This window comes from Dermochelys coriacea, chromosome 28 (assembly GCF_009764565.3).
Source record: "Dermochelys coriacea isolate rDerCor1 chromosome 28, rDerCor1.pri.v4, whole genome shotgun sequence".
Taxonomy (NCBI): domain Eukaryota; kingdom Metazoa; phylum Chordata; order Testudines; family Dermochelyidae; genus Dermochelys; species Dermochelys coriacea.
Window position 1 is genome coordinate 1,027,563 of NC_050095.1, and position 21,195 is coordinate 1,048,757.

The window sequence follows — 21,195 nt, forward strand, 5'->3', positions numbered from 1 at the left end:
AACATCCAATCCGGCCCCAGGGTGGGGGTCTGGCTTGCTTGGGGGTGGGGAATGACCCCCAGAGCATTCCCCTCTTCGGGGCAATGGCCCAGATGGTGGTGACGGGGGGTGTTGCTAGGTGCTGGGTTTGTATTTACGGCCCCACGGTGGCTCTGACCCTTGGGTTTGGGTGGGGCGGGTTCACCCTGCCCTGGCTTCCCCCCCCCCCACCATCCCCACCCCGCTTATCTCCTGCCGGGGGTTCCCTGGACATTCACCCTGAAGAGCTGACGCATTCGCCTGCCCCACCCTGGTGGGGGGCCATTAACCTGCCTGCCCCTTTCCAAGGATTCATCTCTCCTGCCTCCACCCCAAGGGGTTGAGCTCTTTGCTCCCTGACCCACACACAGCCCCTCCCCTCCTTGGGTAGCCCCCCAAGCTGGGGTGCAGGATGTCAGGTATTCATTGAGCGAGCGGCGCAGGCTCCCTGCCGACTCTGGCAGCGTCTCCGCACTGCTCACACCCAGGGCGGTTCACACCTCTCCGAGCGAGCGGCGCAGGCTCCCTGCCGACTCTGGCAGCGTCTCCGCGCCGCTCACACCCAGGGCGGTTCACACCTCTCCGAGCGAGCGGCGCAGGCTCCCTGCCGACTCTGGCAGCGTCTCCGCGCCGCTCACACCCAGGGCGGTTCACACCTCTCCGAGCGACCGGCGCAGGCTCCCTGCCGACTCTGGCAGCGTCTCCGCGCCGCTCACGCCCAGGGCGGTTCACACCTCTCCGAGCGACCGGCGCAGGCTCCCTGCCGACTCTGGCAGCGTCTCCGCGCCGCTCACGCCCAGGGCGGTTCACACCTCTCCGAGCGAGCGGCGCAGGCTCCCTGCCGACTCTGGCAGCGTCTCCGCGCCGCTCACACCCAGGGCGGTTCACACCTCTCCGAGCGACCGGCGCAGGCTCCCTGCCGACTCGGGCAGCGTCTCCGCGCCGCTCTCACCCAGGGCGGTTCACACCTCTCCGAGCGAGCGGCGCAGGCTCCCTGCCGACTCTGGCAGCGTCTCCGCGCCGCTCACACCCAGGGCGGTTCACACCTCTCCGAGCGAGCGGCGCAGGCTCCCTGCCGACTCTGGCAGCGTCTCCGCACTGCTCACACCCAGGGCGGTTCACACCTCTCCGAGCGAGCGGCGCAGGCTCCCTGCCGACTCTGGCAGCGTCTCCGCACTGCTCACACCCAGGGCGGTTCACACCTCTCCGAGCGAGCGGCGCAGGCTCCCTGCCGACTCGGGCAGCGTCTCCGCACCGCTCACACCCAGGGCGGTTCACACCTCTCCGAGCGAGCGGCGCAGGCTCCCTGCCGACTCTGGCAGCGTCTCCGCACTGCTCACACCCAGGGCGGTTCACACCTCTCCGAGCGAGCGGCGCAGGCTCCCTGCCGACTCGGGCAGCGTCTCCACTCGGCTTCAGGCCGGGGCCCCAGGACCCGACATTGCTGGAGCTCGCTTTATGGCCCAGCTCGTTATCAGCTTCGTTTGACGCCAGCATCCAGGGCTGCTATGGCAATGGAATCAAAACACCGCGGGGCAGAAGGGCATTAATGTTCGTGACGTCCCCAGGGCTGGCACTCCGGACGCCTGGGTTCCATGACTCAGCTTGGCCCCTGTAGGATCTCCTCTCCCCCGCCCCTGTGCCTCAGTTTCCCTTCCTGCCCTTGGTCTATGGCATGGCTGCGGGGCAGGGGGCACATCGGGGTCCTGATCTACCTGGCTGGAAAGGGGACTACGGCTCCCTGGGCCAGGGCAGTAGAAGTAATGAAGATCACAAGCCAGGAGGTCTAGTGGCAGGGAGTCCCGCAGGCCCCAGGGGTGTCAGGGGAGAGTCCTGGTTCCATTTGCCCCAGGAGCCCTGTCAGCCGCCCTGAACTCTGCACATCCTGTCGACCGCATTGATCTGGCTGCTGCCCCAGAGCGGGCAAATTCCCCTTCATTAAAAATTAACACCAGCGGCTGAATCATTCGGGGAGAGAACCCAGGAGTCCTGGCCACCAGCCCCCACTCCCCTCCCAGAGCCAGGGAGAGAACCCAGGAGTCCTGGCTCCCAGTCCCCCCTGCTCTAACCCACCAGCCCCCCGCTCCCTTCCCAGCACTGGGGAGAGAACCCAGGAGTCCTGGCTCCCAGCCCCTCCTGCTCTCACCCCCTCACCCCCCTCTCCCCTCCCAGAGCCAGGGAGAGAACCCAGGAGTTCTGGGGCACGACCCGAGGCGTGTGCGAGGGGGGGGGAAGTGCAAGGTCGGTCCATGTCTCAGGGCATGTGGGCAGAGGGGTAATGAAAAGCGGTTGCGTAATGAAGATAAGTGCATGGATCCCTGGCGGGGTGGGGCACAGGGTGGGGCAGAAGAGGAGCGGGGGGGGCAGGGGTATATATGCCCATGGGAACCACTGGTTCAGCCTAGACGTCCGTGAATCCATCCACCATGAGCCTGGGGGGCAGATACCAGATCTGCCTGCTCCTGGCCCTGGGGGGCGCTGCTGTGGCATGGTGAGTTCTGAGAGCCAGGACTCCTGGGTTCTCTCCCCAGCTCTGGGAGGGGGGTGGGGGCTGGTGGGTTAGAGCAGGGGCCTGGGAGCCGGGACTCCTGGGTTCTCTCCCCAGCTCTGGGAGGGGGGTGGGGGCTGGTGGGTTAGAGCAGGGGCCTGGGAGCCAGGACTCCTGGGTTCTCTCCCCAGCTCTGGGAGGGGGGTGGGGGCTGGTGGGTTAGAGCAGGGGCCTGGGAGCCAGGACTCCTGGGTTCTCTCCCCAGCTCTGGGAGAGGGGTCGGGGCTGGTGGGTTAGAGCAGGGGGGGCTGGGAGCCAGGACTCCTGGGGTCTCCCCCTGGCTCAGGGGGTTAGGAGGGCCCAGTTCTGTACCCTATTCCCATGTGTTTTGTGCAGGGTGGATTCATCCCGCAGCCTGAGCGACCCTCCAGCTGGAGTCGGTGAGCGTCAGACCCACGGGCCCCCATCCAGCCTGGTTCCGCCCTCCCCAGCTGTCTGTCCATCCATCCATCACCCCCTAAGCCTCTCCCACTCGGAGGGCTAAAGGGTCACCTGACCGAACCCATAACCTCTGGCTTTTAGCCTCCCTGTCTGTCCATAAGTGGATGGTTGGGGGGGTCTGTTCCCCAGGGCCCTGGTGGGTGGCAGAGGGAGGCCGGGGGTCCATGTGGGTCTCACATCCCTCTCCTCACCCCCCGGCCAGGCGAGCTGACACAGTGCGACTTCGACGACAACCAACACCCCTTCTGCCGCTGGACCCGGCCCCATGCCGGAGACTGGATCAGAACCCAGGGCCTGGCGCCAGGGGAGAGCCCCGGGCCCCCGGGAGGGACCCCCGAGAGAGGTAAGAAAGGTGGGGCTGGTGGGAGACTTGGATAACCGGCCGCCCCGCCCCAGAAGTGGGCGCATCTCGGCGCTGGGCGAGGGGTCCCCGTGTCACCGGCTGCCCCGCCCCAGAGGTGGCCGCATTTCGGCGCCAGGCAGGGGGTCCCTGGCTAACAGGCGTTTCTCCCCCCACCCCAGCGGGGTTTTACGTCACCCCGGCGGCCCAGGCCCCGGGGGCGGTGGAGCTGCACAGTCCGGAGCTGGCGGGGGCCGCGGCTGTCTGCCTGGAGTTCCTCTACTACATGTACGGGGAGGTGGCGGGGTCCTGGCTCGCGGTGCTGCCCCGGGGCCCCGCCGGCTACGGCGCCCCCCAGTGGAACCGGACGGGACTGCAGAGCTCGGCCTGGCTGAGGGGGGCCGTCACCCTGAGCGCCCCCCCCGAGCACCCCTTTAAGGTGAGCGGGGGCGGGGGGGGATATTCCACCCAGCACCTAACCCTGATGCACATGGCGTGGGGGGGGCTGTGTGGGAGATGGGGGCTGCACGGGGGAAGGTGGGCTGGATGGGGGAGGGGAAGGTGGGGGGTGGAGGCTGGGTGGGGGGTAAGGTGAGGGTAGGGACGGTGGAGGCTGGGTGGGGGGAGGGGAAGGGAGGGTGTTGGGGTGGAGGCTGGGTGGGAGGAGGTGTGTGAGGGTGAAGGGCAGGGGGGGTCCTGGGGACGGGAGGTAGGAAGATGGGGGAGGCAGGGGGGGAGTGGAAGGGGAAGGTTGGGAGCGGCAGGGGGGTCAGAGGGGGGGCTGGAGGGCTGGAAGGGGGAGGAGCTCCCAGGGGGCCCCCCGAAGCCCCATCTCTGTCTACTTTCCCTCCCGGCAGGTCGTTTTCCGAGCCGCCCGCACCCCAAACTTCGACTTGGCCCTGGACTCCGTCTCCATCCACCTGGGGCCCTGCTCCCGTACGTACAGACAGACGGACGGACCCCCCCCCACCTCAAATCCCCCCTTCCCCAGCTGCGGGGTTTAGCTTCCCCAAGTTCTTTGTCTGGGAATTTCCTTGGCTTTTTACATCCCCATTCAGTCCCGTTAATCTCTGGGGTTCCCGGGGAGGGGGGCAGCATCTGCCCCCCCAGCTCCCGTCTGGCCTGAGCTCAGTCGTGGCTTCCCGGGCGCAGAGAAAAGCGATTTCTCAGCTGCCCCCGACCGCCGGGCCGGCCTCACACCTGTTCGGGCCCAGCCTCACCCGCTTATCGCCTGGTGGCCCTGGGTGGGGGCACCTCACACGCCCCCCTGTGGGGCACCCAACCGGGGCCAGCACGTTACATGTCACGAGACCGGTGGGCCTCAGCAGAGGGGCTGAGACAGGGGGAGCCAGCGACGGGCAGGGGTTATGGGGCGTATAGGAGCCTATAGGGCGTATAGGGAGCTAGAGGGGGTGAATGGGGATAGATAGATAGATAGATAGATGGGTGGATGCGGATAGATGGGTGGGCATGTCGGGGATGGATGGAGGGACAGAAGGATGGAAAGGCGGGCGTGTGTGGGGATGGAAGGAGGGATGGATGGAGGGATGGAAGGAAGGATGGACAGACGGGCGTGTGTGGGGATGGATGGAGGGATGGAAGGAAGGATGGACAGGGGGGCACGTGTGGGGAGGGAGGGATGGAGGGAAGGAAGGATGGACAGGGGGGCACGTGTGTGGGGATGGAGGGATGGAGGGAAGGATGGACAGGCGGGCGCGTGTGGGGATGGAGGGATGGAGGGAAGGATGGACAGACGGGCGTGTGTGGGGAGGGAGGGATGGAAGGAAGGATGGACAGACGGGCGTGTGGGGAGGGAGGGATGGAGGGAAGGATGGACAGGGGGCGTGTGGGGAGGGAAGGATGGACAGGTGGGGGTGTGTGGGGTGGAGGGATGGAGGGAAGGATGGACAGACGGGTGTGTGGGTGGAGGGATGGAGGGAAGGATGGACGGGGGGGCGTGTGGGGAGGGAAGGATGGACAGGTGGGGGTGTGTGGGTGGAGGGATGGAGGGAAGGATGGACAGACGGGCGTGTGGGGAGGGAGGGATGGAGGGAAGGAAGGATGGACAGGGGGGCACGTGTGTGGGGATGGAGGGATGGAAGGAAGGATGGACAGGCGGGCGTGTGGGGAGGGAGGGATGGAGGGAAGGATGGACAGGCGGCCGTGTGTGGGGAGTGTGTCATGGAGGGTGGGGCAGTCCGGGCCCTGCACCCCCACTTCCTGCGGGTCCCCAGGACTCTCCGCCAGCCAGGAACGCGGAGGGCTCGTTACGCGACAGGAAGACGGTTCCAAGCAGGGCTTGTGGATACAACCAGGACCCTTCAGCCAGGTCCCCCCGGGGGGCTGGGAGGTTAGACCCCAGCCTCAGCGTTCCCTGCATTCGACCCCCCCAGCCCAAAACTGAAGCCAACCCCCCCCCCGCAGTCTCCCTCCTCCTTCACCCCAGCTCCTCCTCCAGCCTTTGTCCAGTTTCCCGGGCCAAGGTGTCACCTGGGTCCAAGCCCCCCAGTCCGGTGACAGGTTCAGGGCTCCTTGCTCCAGTGGAGTCACCCCCGGCTCTCCCGTCCCCGCGCAGACTGGCCCAGCCGAACTCGACGCCTCCCCGGTCAGCCCTCCCCACTCCCTGCGCTGGCATTTACCGGCGTCTTCCCCTTGCAGCTTGTGTGGCCGGCTGTGATTTCGACTTGCTCGATGACCCGTGTGGCTGGCAGAACCCGCCGGGGACGGGCAGCGCCCGCTGGGGGCAGTGGGTCGGGGCCGGGGACAAACCAGGGGTCGGCCCCCAGGACGATTTCTCGAAGCCTGGAAGTGAGTAACGGCCGAGGCCCCAGGCGGCCGTGTTTCCGCACGGGACCAAACACAGGCCCCAAGTCCCCGTGTCACCAGCCGCCCCGCCCCAGAGGTGGCCGCATCATGGCGCCAGGCGAGGGGACCCTGTGTCACCAGCTGCCCCGCCCCAGAGGTGGCCGCATCACGGCGCCGGGCGAGGGGTCCCCATGCAACTAGCCGCCCCACCCCAGAGGTGGCCGCATTTCGGTGCCAGGCAAGGGGTCCCTGTGTCACCACCCGCCCCGCCCCAGTGGTGGCCGCATCTCGGTGCTGGGCGAGGGGTCCCTGTGTCACCAGCCACCCCACACCAGAGGTGGCCGCATCTCGGTGCCAGGCGAGGGGTCCCCGGGTCACCAGCCGCCCCACCCCGCCCCAGAGGTGGGTGCATCTCGGCACCAGGCGAGGGGTCCCCGGGTCACCAGCCGCCCCGCCCCAGAGGTGGCTGCATCTCGGCACCAGGTGAGGGGTCCTGGGTCACCAGCCGCCCCGCCCCAGAGGTGGCCGCAAATCGGCGCCAGGTGAGGGGTCCCCGTGTCACCTGCCGCCCCGCCCCAGAGGTGGCTGCATCTTGGTGCCCGGTGGCAACTAACTCCCTGTCCTCTCCTCGCAGTCGGATACTATATGCTGATGGAATTCCTGGAGCTGGAGGCCGGAGGCAGCGCCCTGCTTCGGAGCCCCCCCTACCCGTCCCCGGGGGGCTGCCTGGCCCTGAGTTTCTACTACATCGTCCATGGCAAATCTCCCTCCGCCACCCTCAATGTCTACGCTGCTCCCCCAGGCATGTCCAGCTCTAGCCGGGACTTGGGGAGGGCTCGGTCTGTCCCCCACTTCCCCTTAGCCCCTGCTTCTATCTGCGATTCTTGGCCTGGGTCTCAAATATAGGGCTGGATTAAGCCCCACCCCTCAGGCCAACGCCCTGCCCCCAAACTATGGCTCCATCCTCATTTGGATTAGCAAGGGTAGAAAGTGCCAGTAAATTTCCTTTCTCAGTGAGGCGCTGGTGGCAGAGGTGGGATAGTTTGGGTTGAGCCGATCAGGGATGTCTCTGCTGGCAGAGAGGCCGGGCAAGGGGTCTCTGTGTCACCAGCCACCCCACCCTATAGCTGGCTGCACCTCAGTGCCAGGCGATGGGTCCCCGTATATAACCTGTGTTTCTGTTTGCCTTTAGGGGCGACAGGAGCTGATCTGGGGACCCCACTTGTGAGCCTCCAGGGGGACCAGGGAGCAGACTGGCAGAGGAGTGTGGTGAATTATACCGGGACCAGCGAGATTCAGGTAAGGGGGGGTAGGAGGGAGGACTTGGAGGGAGGGACCCAGAGAGGGGGTGTCCCCCACCCAAGCCTGCCGGACTCACCCCCCGTCTCTGCATTCCCCCGCCCCCAGTTTGTTTTCCAGGGCAGCTATGCCGAGAAGCCAGAGCCGGGGCTGGCGGTGGACAGCGTGTGGGTGTGGCCTTGCGAAGGTAACTCTCCCAGCAGGGCGGGCGCTCGGTCTCCGTTGGGCGCAGGGTGGGGGGAGCTGGGCGTGACGTGGGGGGGGGGTCCCGGCCGCTCTGTCCTGACTGGATCCCCCCCCGCAGAGACTTTCACCCAGTGCGACTTCAACAACGCCAGCAACCCCCTGTGCAGCTGGGCCCAGCCCGACAACGACATCGGCAGCTGGATCCGCACCAACCAGTCCACGCCCACCGAGGAGACCGGGCCGCCGGGGGACTATCCCCACGGGGGTAAGGAGACCCGGGGCCAAACCAGCCGGCCCCCTACCCCTGGCCAGGCCTGCCACCCTGGCTCTCCGTCTGTCCATCCATCCATCCACCCACACCCTCCATCCATCCATCCATCCTTCCATCCCCATACACAGCTACCCATCCTTCCCTCCATCCATCCGTCTACCCATCCTTCCCTCCCTCCATCCATCCATCCAACCCCATACACAGCTACCCATCCGTCCATCCATCCATCCCCATACACAGCCATCCATCTGTCCGTCCATCCATCCATCCAACCCCATACACAGCTACCCATCCGTCCATCCATCCATCCCCATACACAGCCATCCATCTGTCCGTCCATCCATCCCCATACACAGCTACCCATCCGTCCATCCATCCATCCCCATACACAGCCATCCATCTGTCCCTCCATCCATCCATCCAACCCCATACACAGCTACCCATCCGTCCATCCATCCATCCCCATACACAGCCATCCATCTGTCCCTCCATCCATCCATCCAACCCCATACACAGCTACCCATCCGTCCATCCATCCATCCCCATACACAGCCATCCATCTGTCCGTCCATCCATCCCCATACACAGCTACCCATCCGTCCATCCATCCATCCCCATACACAGCCATCCATCTGTCCCTCCATCCATCCATCCAACCCCATACACAGCTACCCATCCGTCCATCCATCCATCCCCATACACAGCCATCCATCTGTCCCTCCATCCATCCATCCAACCCCATACACAGCTACCCATCCGTCCATCCATCCATCCCCATACACAGCCATCCATCTGTCCGTCCATCCATCCCCATACACAGCTACCCATCCGTCCATCCATCCATCCCCATACACAGCCATCCATCTGTCCGTCCATCCATCCATCCATCCCCATACACAGCTACCATCCGTCCATCCATCCATCCCCATACACAGCCATCCATCTGTCCGTCCATCCATCCATCCATCCCCATACACAGCTACCCATCCGTCCATCCATCCATCCCCATACACAGCCATCCATCTGTCCCTCCATCCATCCATCCAACCCCATACACAGCTACCCATCCGTCCATCCATCCATCCCCATACACAGCCATCCATCTGTCCGTCCATCCATCCATCCATCCCCATACACAGCTACCCATCCGTCCATCCATCCATCCCCATACACAGCCATCCATCTGTCCCTCCATCCATCCATCCAACCCCATACACAGCTACCCATCCGTCCATCCATCCATCCCCATACACAGCCATCCATCTGTCCGTCCATCCATCCATCCATCCCCATACACAGCTACCCATCCGTCCATCCATCCATCCCCATACACAGCCATCCATCTGTCCGTCCATCCATCCATCCAACCCCATACACAGCTACCCATCCGTCCATCCATCCATCCCCATACACAGCCATCCATCTGTCCGTCCATCCATCCATCCATCCCCATACACAGCTACCCATCCGTCCATCCATCCATCCCCATACACAGCCATCCATCTGTCCCTCCATCCATCCCCATACACAGCTACCCATCCGTCCATCCATCATCCCCATACACAGCCATCCATCTGTCCGTCCGTCCATCCATCCATCCCCATACACAGCTACCCATCCGTCCATCCATCCATCCCCATACACAGCCATCCATCTGTCCGTCCATCCATCCATCCATCCATCCCCATACACAGCTACCCATCCGTCCATCCCCATACACAGCCATCCATCTGTCCGTCCATCCATCCATCCATCCCCATACACAGCTACCCATCCGTCCATCCATCCATCCCCATACACAGCCATCCATCTGTCCGTCCATCCATCCATCCATCCCCATACACAGCTACACATCCATCCATCCCCATACACAGCCATCCATCTGTCCGTCCATCCATCCATCCATCCATCCCCATACACAGCTACCCATCCGTCCATCCATCCAACCCCATACACAGCTACCCATCCGTCCATCCATCCATCCCCATACACAGCCATCCATCTGTCCGTCCGTCCATCCATCCATCCATCCCCATACACAGCTACACATCCATCCATCTGTCCATCCATCCATCCCTCCCTCCATCCATTCATCCATCTATCCCCATACCCAGCTATCCATCCGTCCATCTGCTTTGTGACCCATAAGCTGAATTTACCAAAGTGATTTGTCTGGTAATTTCCTTCGTGTCTCCTGTTAACCCCCCCCGCATCTCCTCCTCCCCCCCCCCCAGAGGGCTATTACATCTACGCCGAGGCAGGGAGCCTACAGCCAGGCCAGTCCGTGAGCCTGGAGTCCCGGGATTTCTGCACCGTGGACGCCGTCTGCGTGGAGTTTTACTACTACATGGCCGGCATTGTGCAGACCGGAACCCAGCTCCGGGTGCTGGCCCGGGGGCCCTCCGGCCCTGCCCTCCCCCTCTGGAACCGCACCGGCCTCCAGAGCCCAGCCTGGCTGCTGGGCTCTGCCACCGTGCCCGCCGGCCGCCTGCAGCCCACCCGGGTGAGCGGGATTGCGGGGGCAGGGCGTTGGGCTGGGGTGGGGCCCCCTCCCCCATTCTACAGTGTCCTCTGATTTGTTAGTCCTCTGGGGCATTGCTGCTTCTGCTGTGGTATCCCTGGAACTCCCTGCTGCAGGGTGGGACAGGGCCAGGAGCCTGATCTCGGGGCAGGTGGGATGCTGGGGTAGATGGGCCCAGGGAGGCTGATCTTGGGACAAGTGGGACACCGGGGTAGATGGGCCTAGGGGGGCCAATCTCGGGGCAGGCGGGAGGCTGGGGTAGATGGGCCCAGGGAGGCTGATCTTGGGGCAGGTGGGACGCCGGGGTAGATGGGCCCCTGGGGAGAGGGAGCAGCTGGCTGGCCCCTGACTCCGCTGTGTTGAATTAGATCGTCTTTGAAGTGGTGCGGGGCAACCTGCCCTACCTCGACGTGGCCTTGGACAATGTGTCGGTGAGGAGGGGGCCCTGCCCAGGTGAGAGGGGCGGGGGGGGGCTCAGTCTGGTGGGGGGGCTGAATCCTTGGGGCGGGGCGGGTGGGCTGACAGGAGAGAGGGGGAGAGATGCAGGATTGTCGTGTGCATCTGTGTGGGGGGTGTGTGCCAGGCGTGTGCAAGACGTGTCCCATGGGACCCATGTTGGGGGGAACCCAGCACACGGGTCCCTCCCGCTCACGTGTGTCTCTGTCGTGTCCCCCACCCTAGGAGCCCCAGTTACCCCAACCGTGCCGGGCTCCTCTCCAGCAGGGACTGCCAGCCCAAATGGCACCATGGCAACTGCTACCGTAGCAACCGGTACCACCCCCACTGGCACCACGGCAACCACCACTATAGCAACCGGCTCCGCCCCCACTGGGACCACGGCAACCACCACTGTAGCAACCGGCTCCGCCCTCACTGGCACCACGGCAACCACCACCATAGCAACCAGCTCCGCCCCCATTAGCACCACGGCAACCACCTCCGTAACAACCAATACAACCCCCACTGGCACCACGGCAACCACCACCATAGCAACCAGCTCCGCCCCCATTAGCACCACGGCAACCACCTCCGTAACAACCAATACAACCCCCACTGGCACCACGGCAACCACCACCGTAGCAACTGGCACCTCCACCACTGGGACCACGGAAACCACCACCATAGGAACCGGCTCCGCTCCCACTGGCACCACGACAACCACCACCATAGCAACCAGCTCCGCCCCCATTAGCACCACAGCAACCACCACCATAACAACCAATACAACCCCCACTGGCATCACGGCAAGCACCACCGTAGCAACTGGCACCTCCACCACTGGGACCACGGCAACCACCACCGTAGCAACCGGTACAATCCACACTGGCACCACGGCTACCACCACCATTGCAACTGGCTCCGCCCCCACTGGCACCGCAGCAACCACCACCATAGCAACCGGCAACCCCCCCACTGAGACCAAGGCAACCACCACCGTAGCAACCGGTACCACCCACACTGGCACCATGGCAACCACCACCATTGCAAATGGCTCCGCCCCCACTGGCACCACGGCTACTGCCACCGTTGCAACTGGCTCCGCCCCCACTGGCACCACGGCAACCACCACCATAGCAACTGGCAACCCCTCCACTGGGACCAAGGCAACCACCTCCGTAGCAACCGGTACCACCCACACTGGCACCACGGCAACCACCACCATTGCAAATGGCTCTGCCCCCACTGGCACCACGGCAACCACCACCGTAGCAACCGGCAACCCTCCCACTGGTACCATGGCAACCACCACCGTAGCAACCGGTGCCACCCACACTGGCACCACGGCAACCACCACTGTAGCAACCGGCAACCCCCCCACTGGCACCACGGCAACCACCACTGTAGCAACCGGCTCCGCCCTCACTGGCACCACCGTAACCACCACCGTAGCAACCGGTACCACCACCACTGGCACCATGGCAACCGTCACCATAGCAACTGGTACCACCGCCACTGGCACCACGGCAACCACCACAGGAGCAACCAGCTCCACCCCCACTGGCACCATGGCAACCACCACAGTAGCAACCAGCTCAGCCCCCACTGGGACCAAGGCAACCACCACCATAGCAACTGGCACCACTTCCACTGGCACCATGGCAACTGCTGCCGTAGCAACCAGCACTGCCCCCACTGGGACCATGGCAACCACCACTGTAGAAACCGGCACCATCCCCACTGGGACCATGGCAACCAGCCCCATAGTAACGGGCTCTGTCCCCACTTCTGAGTCTGCAGCCCCATCTGTGACCCCATCCACTCTGCCAGGTGCGTCACCCCATGGAGGTGGAGGGTGGGTGGCCGCGCCCTTCCCCTCCCCCTATACCCAGATTCCCCTGGGCGGGGGGCTCCGTGGGGACAGACCCCCTAACTCTCTGCCCCGCAGAGCCCCCTGGGGCCGGGCCCGCTGGGTTGTGGTATGACTGGATGCTTCCCCCCCCCACAGGCACCTCTGTCCCGTGCCCCCCGAACGCCCACTACGAGGCCTGTGGCCCGGCCTGCCCCCCCCGTTGCGACGACCCCCAGCCCAGCTGTGACCTGCCCTGCCGGCCGGGCTGCCAGTGTGATGCGGGGCACCTGCTGAGCGGGGGGCACTGTGCCCCCCGCGAGGACTGCGGCTGCTTCTACAACCACACCTACTACCAGGTCAGCCCGGACGCCTGGGTTCGTGGGGCAGGCAGAGGGGGCTGGGAGCAAGGACTCCTGGGTTCTCTCCCTGGCTCTGGGAGGGGAGTGGGGGCTAGTGGGTTGGAGCAGGGGGGGCAGGGAGCCCGGACTCCTGGGTTCTCTCACCTGTGTCCGTTTGTCCCTAGCCCGGTGAGGTGATCTACGCCGAGGGCTGCCGGGAGATCTGCCAGTGTCTCTCTAACAACAAGACCCGCTGCTCTGATCCCAGCTGCCGACCCGACCAGTATTGCGCCAGCCATGGGGATGGGGTGCAGGGGTGCTTCCCCATAGGTGAGTTCTCGGGGGACCCCCCGTAGTGGGAGGATGGGAGCCAGGACTCCTGGGTTCTCTCCGCGGCTCTGGGAGCGGGGCCCCTGGGCTGGTGCTTATCTCTGGCTGCCCCCAGACTCCGCGACCTGCGTGGCCACGGGGGACCCCCACTACACCACCTTCGACAAGAGGAAGTTCGATTTCCAGGGCACCTGCACCTACGTCCTGGCCCGGCCCTGCAACGCCAGCTTGGCCCCGGCCCCCTTCGCCGTCCACGCCGCCAACGAGCACCGGCACGGGCAGGGTGCCGTGGCCTACATCCGGGCCGTGTTCGTGGAGCTGCCAGGGGCCACCGTCGCCCTGCTCAAGAACCGCGTGGTGCAGGTATGGCCCCAGGGCGGCGCTAAGGGGCGCTGGGGGGCAGGGATCAGGGCGGGGGGCTGGGCAGGTGGGGTGGCCCCGGGTGGCGCTGGGGGGTGCTGGGGGGCAGGGGGCTCGGCGGGGGGGATCTCCCCCAGCAGGCGGGGCTGGCCCCAGCACGGTGCTAGGGGGCGCTGGGGGGCGGGGAGCCGCCTCACCCCAGAGGTGGCTGCATTGCAGTGCCAGGCGGGGGATCGCTGCCTAACCCCATGCTGGGGGGCTTGGGGGGGCTGGTGTTTGCAGGTGAACGGCTCCCAGGTGACCCTCCCCGCCCTCCCCGTCCCCGGCGTGTCTGTCCGTCTGTCCGGGACGTTCGCCGAGGTCCGGGCGGATTTCGGGCTGGTTGTCCGGTACGACGGGACCCACTTTGCCGAGGTCCGGGTCAACCAGCAGTGAGTATCGGGGTGGGGGGCGTCATGGTGTGCGGGGGGCCAGGGGGTGAATTGGGGCTCATAGGGGTCAGGAGGGGGCTACAGAAGTTGGGGGTCCTGGGGTAGAAGGGGGTCCTGGAAGGGGTTAGTGGGGTCAGAAGAAACACCCCCATTTTTAGGCTAACAGCAGGGGGGCTGTTGGGGGGCATGAGGGGTGGAGGGAGGGGCTGGGGGTCAGCAGAGATTGGGGGGTTATGGGGGAATTGTGGGGGGGACATGGCTCTGGGGTGGAGGAGTGGGGCGGTAATGGGGGGCGGGGGGTTGTGTTTCTGTCCCCCTCTGACTTCCCCCCACCCCCAGGTATCGGGGTGCCCTGTGCGGTCTCTGTGGCGACTACAACGGGGACCCCAGAGACGACTTCCGGACCCCGGCGGGGGGCGTGGCCAGCTCAGCCGGAGACTTCGGGGACAGCTGGGGCATCGGCAAGTGAGTGAGAGACACCCCCTTGTGCCCATCTACAGCCCCCCCAAACCCCCATGCCCCCCACTTCCCTCTACTCCCCCCAAACTACCCATATGCCCCCTACTGCCCCCAACCCCCCATGTCCCTTATGGCCCCCCAAATCACCCACATGCCCCCTACAGCGCCCCAAATCACCCACATGCCCCCTATAGCTCCCCAACCCCCCATGTCCCCTATGGTCCCCCCAAACCTCCCATGCCCCCCACTGCCCCCCAAATCACCACACCCCCCATAGGCCCCCCCAACCACCGCACACCCCATAGCCCCCCAAACCTCCCACACCCCACACTGCCCCCTTACAGTCCCCCAACCCTCCACAGCCCACGCAACCCCAGGGCCACCTTCGCGTCCCCAACCCCCCCTCAAGAGAGTGACCCCCCCTCCAGCCCTTCTGAAGCCCCACCCCTCACAGACCCCCCTTAACCTCCACCTGCCCCCCTCACCTGTCTGCTTCCCGCCCTCCAGCTGCACCCCGGCCAGCCCCCCTGTCCCCCTCCAGTGCCCCGCAGACGCGCAGCTGGAGTATGAGGGGCCCAGGGCCTGTGGGATCCTGCTGGCCCCTGACGGACCCTTTGCCCCCTGCCATGGCCAGCTCAGCCCCATGGTGAGTGGGGGCGTTGGAACTGGGAGAATCGGGGGGGGCCATGGGGGTGGGAGGGCCTGGGTTAGGGTCCAGAGGCCCATGGGGGTGGGGAGGTTGGGTGGAGGTCGGGGGGGCCATGGTGGGGTTGGGAGGGGCTGGGTGGGGATTGGGGGGCCATGGGGGTGAGGGGGCTGGGTGGGGGTCAGGTGGCCATGGGGGAGAGGGGGCTGGGTGGGGATTGAGGGGGTCTTGGGGAGGCAGGGTGGGGGTCAGGTGGCCATGGGGGACTATGAGGGTGAAGGGGGGTGGGGGTCAGGGGGCCATGGGGGTGGGAGGGGCTGGGTGTTGATTGGGGGGTCTTGGGGAAGCTGGGTGGGGGTCAGGGGGTCACAGGGGGCTATGAGGGTGAGGGGGATGGGTGGGGATTGGGGGGCCATGGGGAGGGGGTCAGGGGCCATGGGGGTTGGGGGGTTCACAAGGCGCTCAGAGGGCCATGGGGGGGCTGGCACAGGGGGCTCCCTGCCATGCCCCCCCTCACGCCCTGCCCCGTAGCGCTGGGCCCCGGGGGGGGGTGTCCATGGGGGCCCCCCAATAACTCCCATTCTCCCCCCCAGACCTTCTTCCGGGACTGTGTGTTCGATCTGTGTGCACTGGGGGGCGACCGGCGCCAGCTCTGCGCTGCCCTCGGCGGCTATGGGGCCCAGTGCCGGGCCCACAACGTCAGCCTGGGCCCCTGGCGCAACCAAACCCTCTGCCGTGAGCCACGGGGGGGCCGGGAGCGGGGCGGGGGCTTGGCACGGGGCGTGTGGGGCGGGGTGCTTGGCAGGGGGGGCGCCGTGGGGCAGGGGCTGGGGGGCTCGGCAGGGGATTTGGGGCAGGCGGCAGAGGGCTTGGTAGGGGGCGTGTGGGGCGGAGGGCTCAGCAGGGGGCGCCATGGGGCAGGGGCTGGGGAGCTCGGCAGGGGGCATGTGGGGCAGGGGGTGGGGGGACTCGGCGGGGGGCACTGGGGGACAGGGGGAAGGACGGGGAGGGGCTAGGTTGGGAGTATTTACTCCTCTCTCTCTCTCTGCCCCCCAGCCATGCGCTGCCCCCCCAACAGCCACTACGACCCCTGCGGGCCCCCCTGCCCCCCCTGCCTGCCCCGAGGCCGGGGCGATGGGCTGCCAGGAGCCCTGCCTGGAGGGCTGCCAGTGTGACCCCGGCTTCCTGCTCAGCGGGGGGGCCTGTGTCCCCCAGGGGGGCTGTGGCTGCAGCTATGCCGGGGGGGTACTATGAGGTAAGGGGGGGATGCTCGGGTTTGGGGTGGGGAGGGACTCGGGGGTCACTCGGGGGCAGGGGAGGGTCTCTGGGAGGCAGGGCAATGGGGGGGCTCTAGTTACTCATCCCCATCTTCTCCCCCCCACCCCAGCTGGGCCAGGAGTTCTTCGGGCCGGGCTGTGGGTCACGGTGCCGCTGTGAGGGGGGGAACCGGACCCACTGCCAAGCCTGGCAGTGCCGCCCCACGGAGATCTGCAGGGTCCGCAACGGACTATACGGCTGCCACCCCACAGGTAACCCGCCCGCCCACAGATCCCCCCGCCCCACAGGTCACGCCTGCCCCATAGATCCCCACCCCCACCCCACCAGGAACGCCCGCCCCATAGATCCCCCTGCCCCCTGCCCCACAGGTCACACCCATCCCATAGATCCCCCTGCCCCACAGGTCACACCCGCTCCATAGATCGCATCCTGTCCCACAGGTCATGCCCGCCCCATAGATCACCCCCTGCCCCACCGGGAATGCCCACTCCATAGATCCCCCTGCCCCACAGGACACACCCATCCCATAGATCCCCCTGCCCCACAGGACACACCCATCCCATAGATCCCCTCGCCCCACAGGTCACACCCACTCCATAGATCCCCCCACCCCACCGGTAATGCCCACACCATAGATCCCCCTGCTCCTTGCCCCACAGGTCAAGCCCGCCCCATAGATTCCCCCTGCCACACAGGTAACACCCGCCCCATAGATTCCCTCTGCCCCACCAGTAATGCCTGCCCCACAGGTCAAGCCCGCCCCTTGCCCCACAGGTCAAGCCCGTCCCATAGATCCCCCACCTCACAGGTAACGCCCGCCCTTTAGATCCCCTGTTCCCCACTGGTAATACCTGCCCCATAGATTCCCCCCTGCTCCACCAGTAACACCTGCCCCATGATCCCCCTGCCCCTGTCCCACAGATCTCCTGTGCCCCACAGATCCCCCTGTCTCTGCCCCAATGGTAACCCCACCCCCACCGCACCAATCATTCCCAGCCCCCCAGGTACCCACCATTGCGTCCTACTCCTCCATCCCAGCCCCCCAAGTTATTTAACCCAGAACTCGGGGGGTGGGGGGGTTACAGTCAGAGCAGGGCACAGAAGTCAAGATTGGGGGGGCTGACTCCCCCTTTGCCCCCCAGGGCCCGCCCAGGATCTCTGAGCCCACCCAGCCCCCCCTTTCCACCCTCAGCTGACCCCTCTGTTCTCTCCTCCCCGCAGCCAGCGCCCCCTGCCATGTCTCCGGGGACCCCCACTACCGGACCTTCGACGGCCGCCGGCTCGACTTCATGGGCCCCTGCACCTACACTCTGGCCCGGCCCTGTGGCAACTACATGGGTACAGGCCTTGGGGGTGGGGTGGGGGGAACGGGGGGTGCCCTGGGGGGGCCCGGGGGGCGGGTCTCATTTTCCCCGACAGGTTCGTTAGCCCACCAGAGGGACCAGGAGGTGAAACGTCCATGAGCCGTAATCTCTTCTGGTGGCAGGGGTGAGATACGTGGGCGAGCTCCCAAAAGCCTGCTTAGGGGGTCCCCCTGGGGGGCTCCCCTTTGCACCTGCCCCCACCCCTTCCCCCGCTCACCCACTCTCCCCTCAGGGCCCTGGTTCAGCACGAGGGGAGGGAATGAGGCCCGGGGGCGCCGGGGTGTCTCCTACCTGCGTACGGTCTACGTCAGCCTGCCGGGGGCCAGCCTCACCCTGCTCAAGGGACAGCGCACCCTGGTGAGCCCCCCGCCGGTCCCCCATCTGCCCTGCTGCCCCCCCCGGCCACCTCCGTCACCCCCCCAATGATCCACCCGCCCTTCCTTCCTGCCCCCCGACCTCCATCCATTCACGCCCCAACCCCCATCCACCCCCCGTTATCCATCCACCTGCCCTTCCTCCCTCCCCCCCCGACCTCCATCCACCCCCAGCCCTGCCCCTGTCTCCAACATTTTGGCCCCTCATGACATTCTTTGGGGGACTCACTCTGGTGCCGTGGGGTGGGGGGTTACGGGAGGTCCCGGCTCCGGGGAACGAGACTCGTACTGTCTCCCACCCAGATCAATGGGACGAGAGTGACCCTGCCGGCCAAGCCCACCCGGGACTCATCCGTGGCCCACAGCGGCCAGTACGTGGCTGTGGAGACCTCGTTCGGCCTGGCCCTGCACTGGGACGGGAACCACTATCTGCAGATCCGGGCCCCCAGGTGAGCAGCCGGCGGGGACTCCCCAGCCCTGCCGGTGCCCCCAACTCCCGACCCGCAGCCCCCCACTCACTGCCGTCTCTCCCCCGCCCCAGCTCCTACTCCGGGCTGCTGTGTGGTCTGTGCGGGAACTACGACGGGGAGCCCGACAACGACAAACCGGAAGCCGGACGGGCAAGCCGGCCGCAGACGGGGAGGACCTGGGGAACAGCTGGCAAACCCCCGACGACGAGGACCCACAGTGAGTCCCAGCCCCATCGTTGGCCCCCTGCTGGGTGCCAGCCTGGGTGGCGGGATGTCGGCGGAACTACCCGCCACTGCCATGAGTCCGGCGCCTTAGGAGGGCACCCCGGGCGGGGGTGTATGTGGAGTGGCAGGGGCCCAGGGGAGAGCATGGCCATGTTGGAGAGCCGGGGTGCGGGGGAAGCTGGGGAATCCGGCCCTGCTTGGGGGGGGCAGTGATAGACGTTGGGGTCCTCCCCCCCGCCACCCCCAGGTGCCGACCCGACGTCTCGGACAAGCCCGTCTGCACCCCGGATGGTGAACTAACGGCCAGCTGCGAACGGATCGCGACCCCCCAGGGAGCATTCAGGTAAGGGGAGGGGCGCTGTGCTGTGGGGGGGGACACTGAAGGGCGCTGTGTTGACTCTCTTCTCCCCCCCCAGGGACTGTCACAAACTGGTCTCCCCCACTCCCTATTTCGAGAACTGCCTCTTCGACATGTGCCAGTACCAGGGGCTGCGGGAGACCCTCTGCGCCCAGCTCCAGGCCTACACGGCTGCCTGCCAGGCCGCCGGAGCCCCCGTGTACCCCTGGAGGGGCCCCCAGCTGTGCCGTGAGTAGTCAGAACCCAGGCTTCTGGGCTCCAATCCACCAGACCCCCCTGCTGTAACCCACCAGCCCCCACTTCCCTCCCAGAGCCAGGGAGAGAACCCAGGCATCCTGCCCCCCTAGTCACAAGGCTCTCTCTGCCCCGCAGCTCTGGCGTGCCCGGCGAACAGCTCCTACGCCCTGTGTGCCCAGCCCTGCCCCCCGACCTGCAGCCCGGACTTTGCACCCGTCGAGTGCGCAGCCCAGCGCTGCGTGGAGGGGTGCGAATGTCTCCCGGGCTTCGTGCTGAGCGGGCAGGAGTGTGTGCCAGCCAGGTGGTGCGGATGCACAGCGCCCAACGGCGGGTACCACGCGGTGAGTGCTGGGGGGCTGGCAGCGGGCAGGGGGATGGGACAGGCGGCGCTGCCCCCCTCACCGGATTGCCCGTGACTTTGGTCTCCTCCCAGCTCGGCGAGGTCTGGTACAATGTGGACTGCAGCGAGAAATGCGCCTGCCAGGGCCAGGATGACATCCGGTGCCAGGCGAGCCGGTGCCAGCCCCAGGAGCTGTGCCAGCGGCAGGAGGGAGAGTATGGCTGTTACCCCACCGGTGAGACACGTGGCCACCTCTGGGTTGAAGTGGCTCCAAATATCTCCAGCACCTCAGACACCCAGCTCCCAATGGGGGCCAAACCCCAAATCGATCCGTTTTACCCCTCGGTATAAAAGCTTATATGGGGTCAACACATAAATGTGCGCCCTCCATACCACTGACAGAGAGACCTGCCCAGCGGTTTGGCCCCCCCCCCCCGGTATTCATCACTTTGGGTTTATTAATAAACAAAAATGATTTTATTAAGTATACAAAGTAGGATTTCAGTGGCTCCAAGTAATAACAGACAGAACAAAGCAAGTGACCAAGGAAAATAAACAAAACCCGCAAGTCTAAGCCTGATACATTAAGACACTGAATACAGGCAAATCTCACCCTCCGAGATGTCCCAATGAGCTTCTTTCACAGACGAGACTCCTCCCTAGTCTGGGCCCACCCGTTCCCCAGGGCAGCCCTTGTTCCGGCTCAGGTGGTAACTGGGGGTTTCTCATGACTGGCAGCCCCCTTTGTTCTGCTCCACCCCCTTTTATAGGTTTGGCCTGAGGCGGAACGTTTTGCCTCCCTGGGTCCCCAGTGGGAAAGCCCCAGGTTAAAGATGAAGTCCAGTGTCATGTGAGATGGTCACAATGTCCTGGGAGACACCCCCCCCCCGCCTCCATTCTTCCCGGCCTGGCTCACAGGAAGGCTTGCGAGTGAACAGAGCCATTTACAACCCATTGGCCTGGTTAACGGGAGCCATCAAGATCCTAAGCCACCATTAATGGTCCATAATTACAGTGGGCCCTCAGAGTTAGACTTTATGCTCCCAGATTCAGATCCAAGAGCGACACGTGTATACAACTAGGATGACCACGTGCCGCACACCCTAAGCTTTGTAATGACACCTTACAAGAGACCTTTCCACGTGACGCGTGTCCCGGTGACGACAGATTCACCTAGCGTGCGGCGGCCCGGCCCATAGTCGGGGCGACTCCAGGCAGCGACTGGGGATCTCTGTCCTTACGGCCCCGGGTTTCCCCTTCTGGAGA

General features: G+C 65.6%; 1 protein-coding gene across 1 annotated transcript in view; it reads left to right on the plus strand.

The window, feature by feature from the left end:
* The first annotated feature begins 83 nt into the window (after window positions 1-83).
* ZAN (zonadhesin) overlaps window positions 84-21,195 on the plus strand; it is a 34,657-nt gene continuing 13,545 nt past the window's right edge. Inside the window, 31 exon segments of the mRNA XM_043503610.1 lie at window positions 84-118; window positions 390-1,500; window positions 2,853-2,946; window positions 3,210-3,350; window positions 3,530-3,786; window positions 4,205-4,283; window positions 6,006-6,155; window positions 7,345-7,451; window positions 7,560-7,638; window positions 7,756-7,902; window positions 10,143-10,411; window positions 10,798-10,882; window positions 11,111-12,697; window positions 12,876-13,075; window positions 13,243-13,387; window positions 13,503-13,750; window positions 14,030-14,178; window positions 14,518-14,643; window positions 15,145-15,283; window positions 15,877-16,067; window positions 16,340-16,538; window positions 16,671-16,812; window positions 17,783-17,899; window positions 18,158-18,282; window positions 18,603-18,748; window positions 18,841-18,913; window positions 18,916-18,986; window positions 19,242-19,337; window positions 19,411-19,580; window positions 19,725-19,930; window positions 20,023-20,164. Coding sequence (XP_043359545.1) covers window positions 84-118; window positions 390-1,500; window positions 2,853-2,946; window positions 3,210-3,350; window positions 3,530-3,786; window positions 4,205-4,283; window positions 6,006-6,155; window positions 7,345-7,451; window positions 7,560-7,638; window positions 7,756-7,902; window positions 10,143-10,411; window positions 10,798-10,882; window positions 11,111-12,697; window positions 12,876-13,075; window positions 13,243-13,387; window positions 13,503-13,750; window positions 14,030-14,178; window positions 14,518-14,643; window positions 15,145-15,283; window positions 15,877-16,067; window positions 16,340-16,538; window positions 16,671-16,812; window positions 17,783-17,899; window positions 18,158-18,282; window positions 18,603-18,748; window positions 18,841-18,913; window positions 18,916-18,986; window positions 19,242-19,337; window positions 19,411-19,580; window positions 19,725-19,930; window positions 20,023-20,164 — 6,826 coding nt within the window.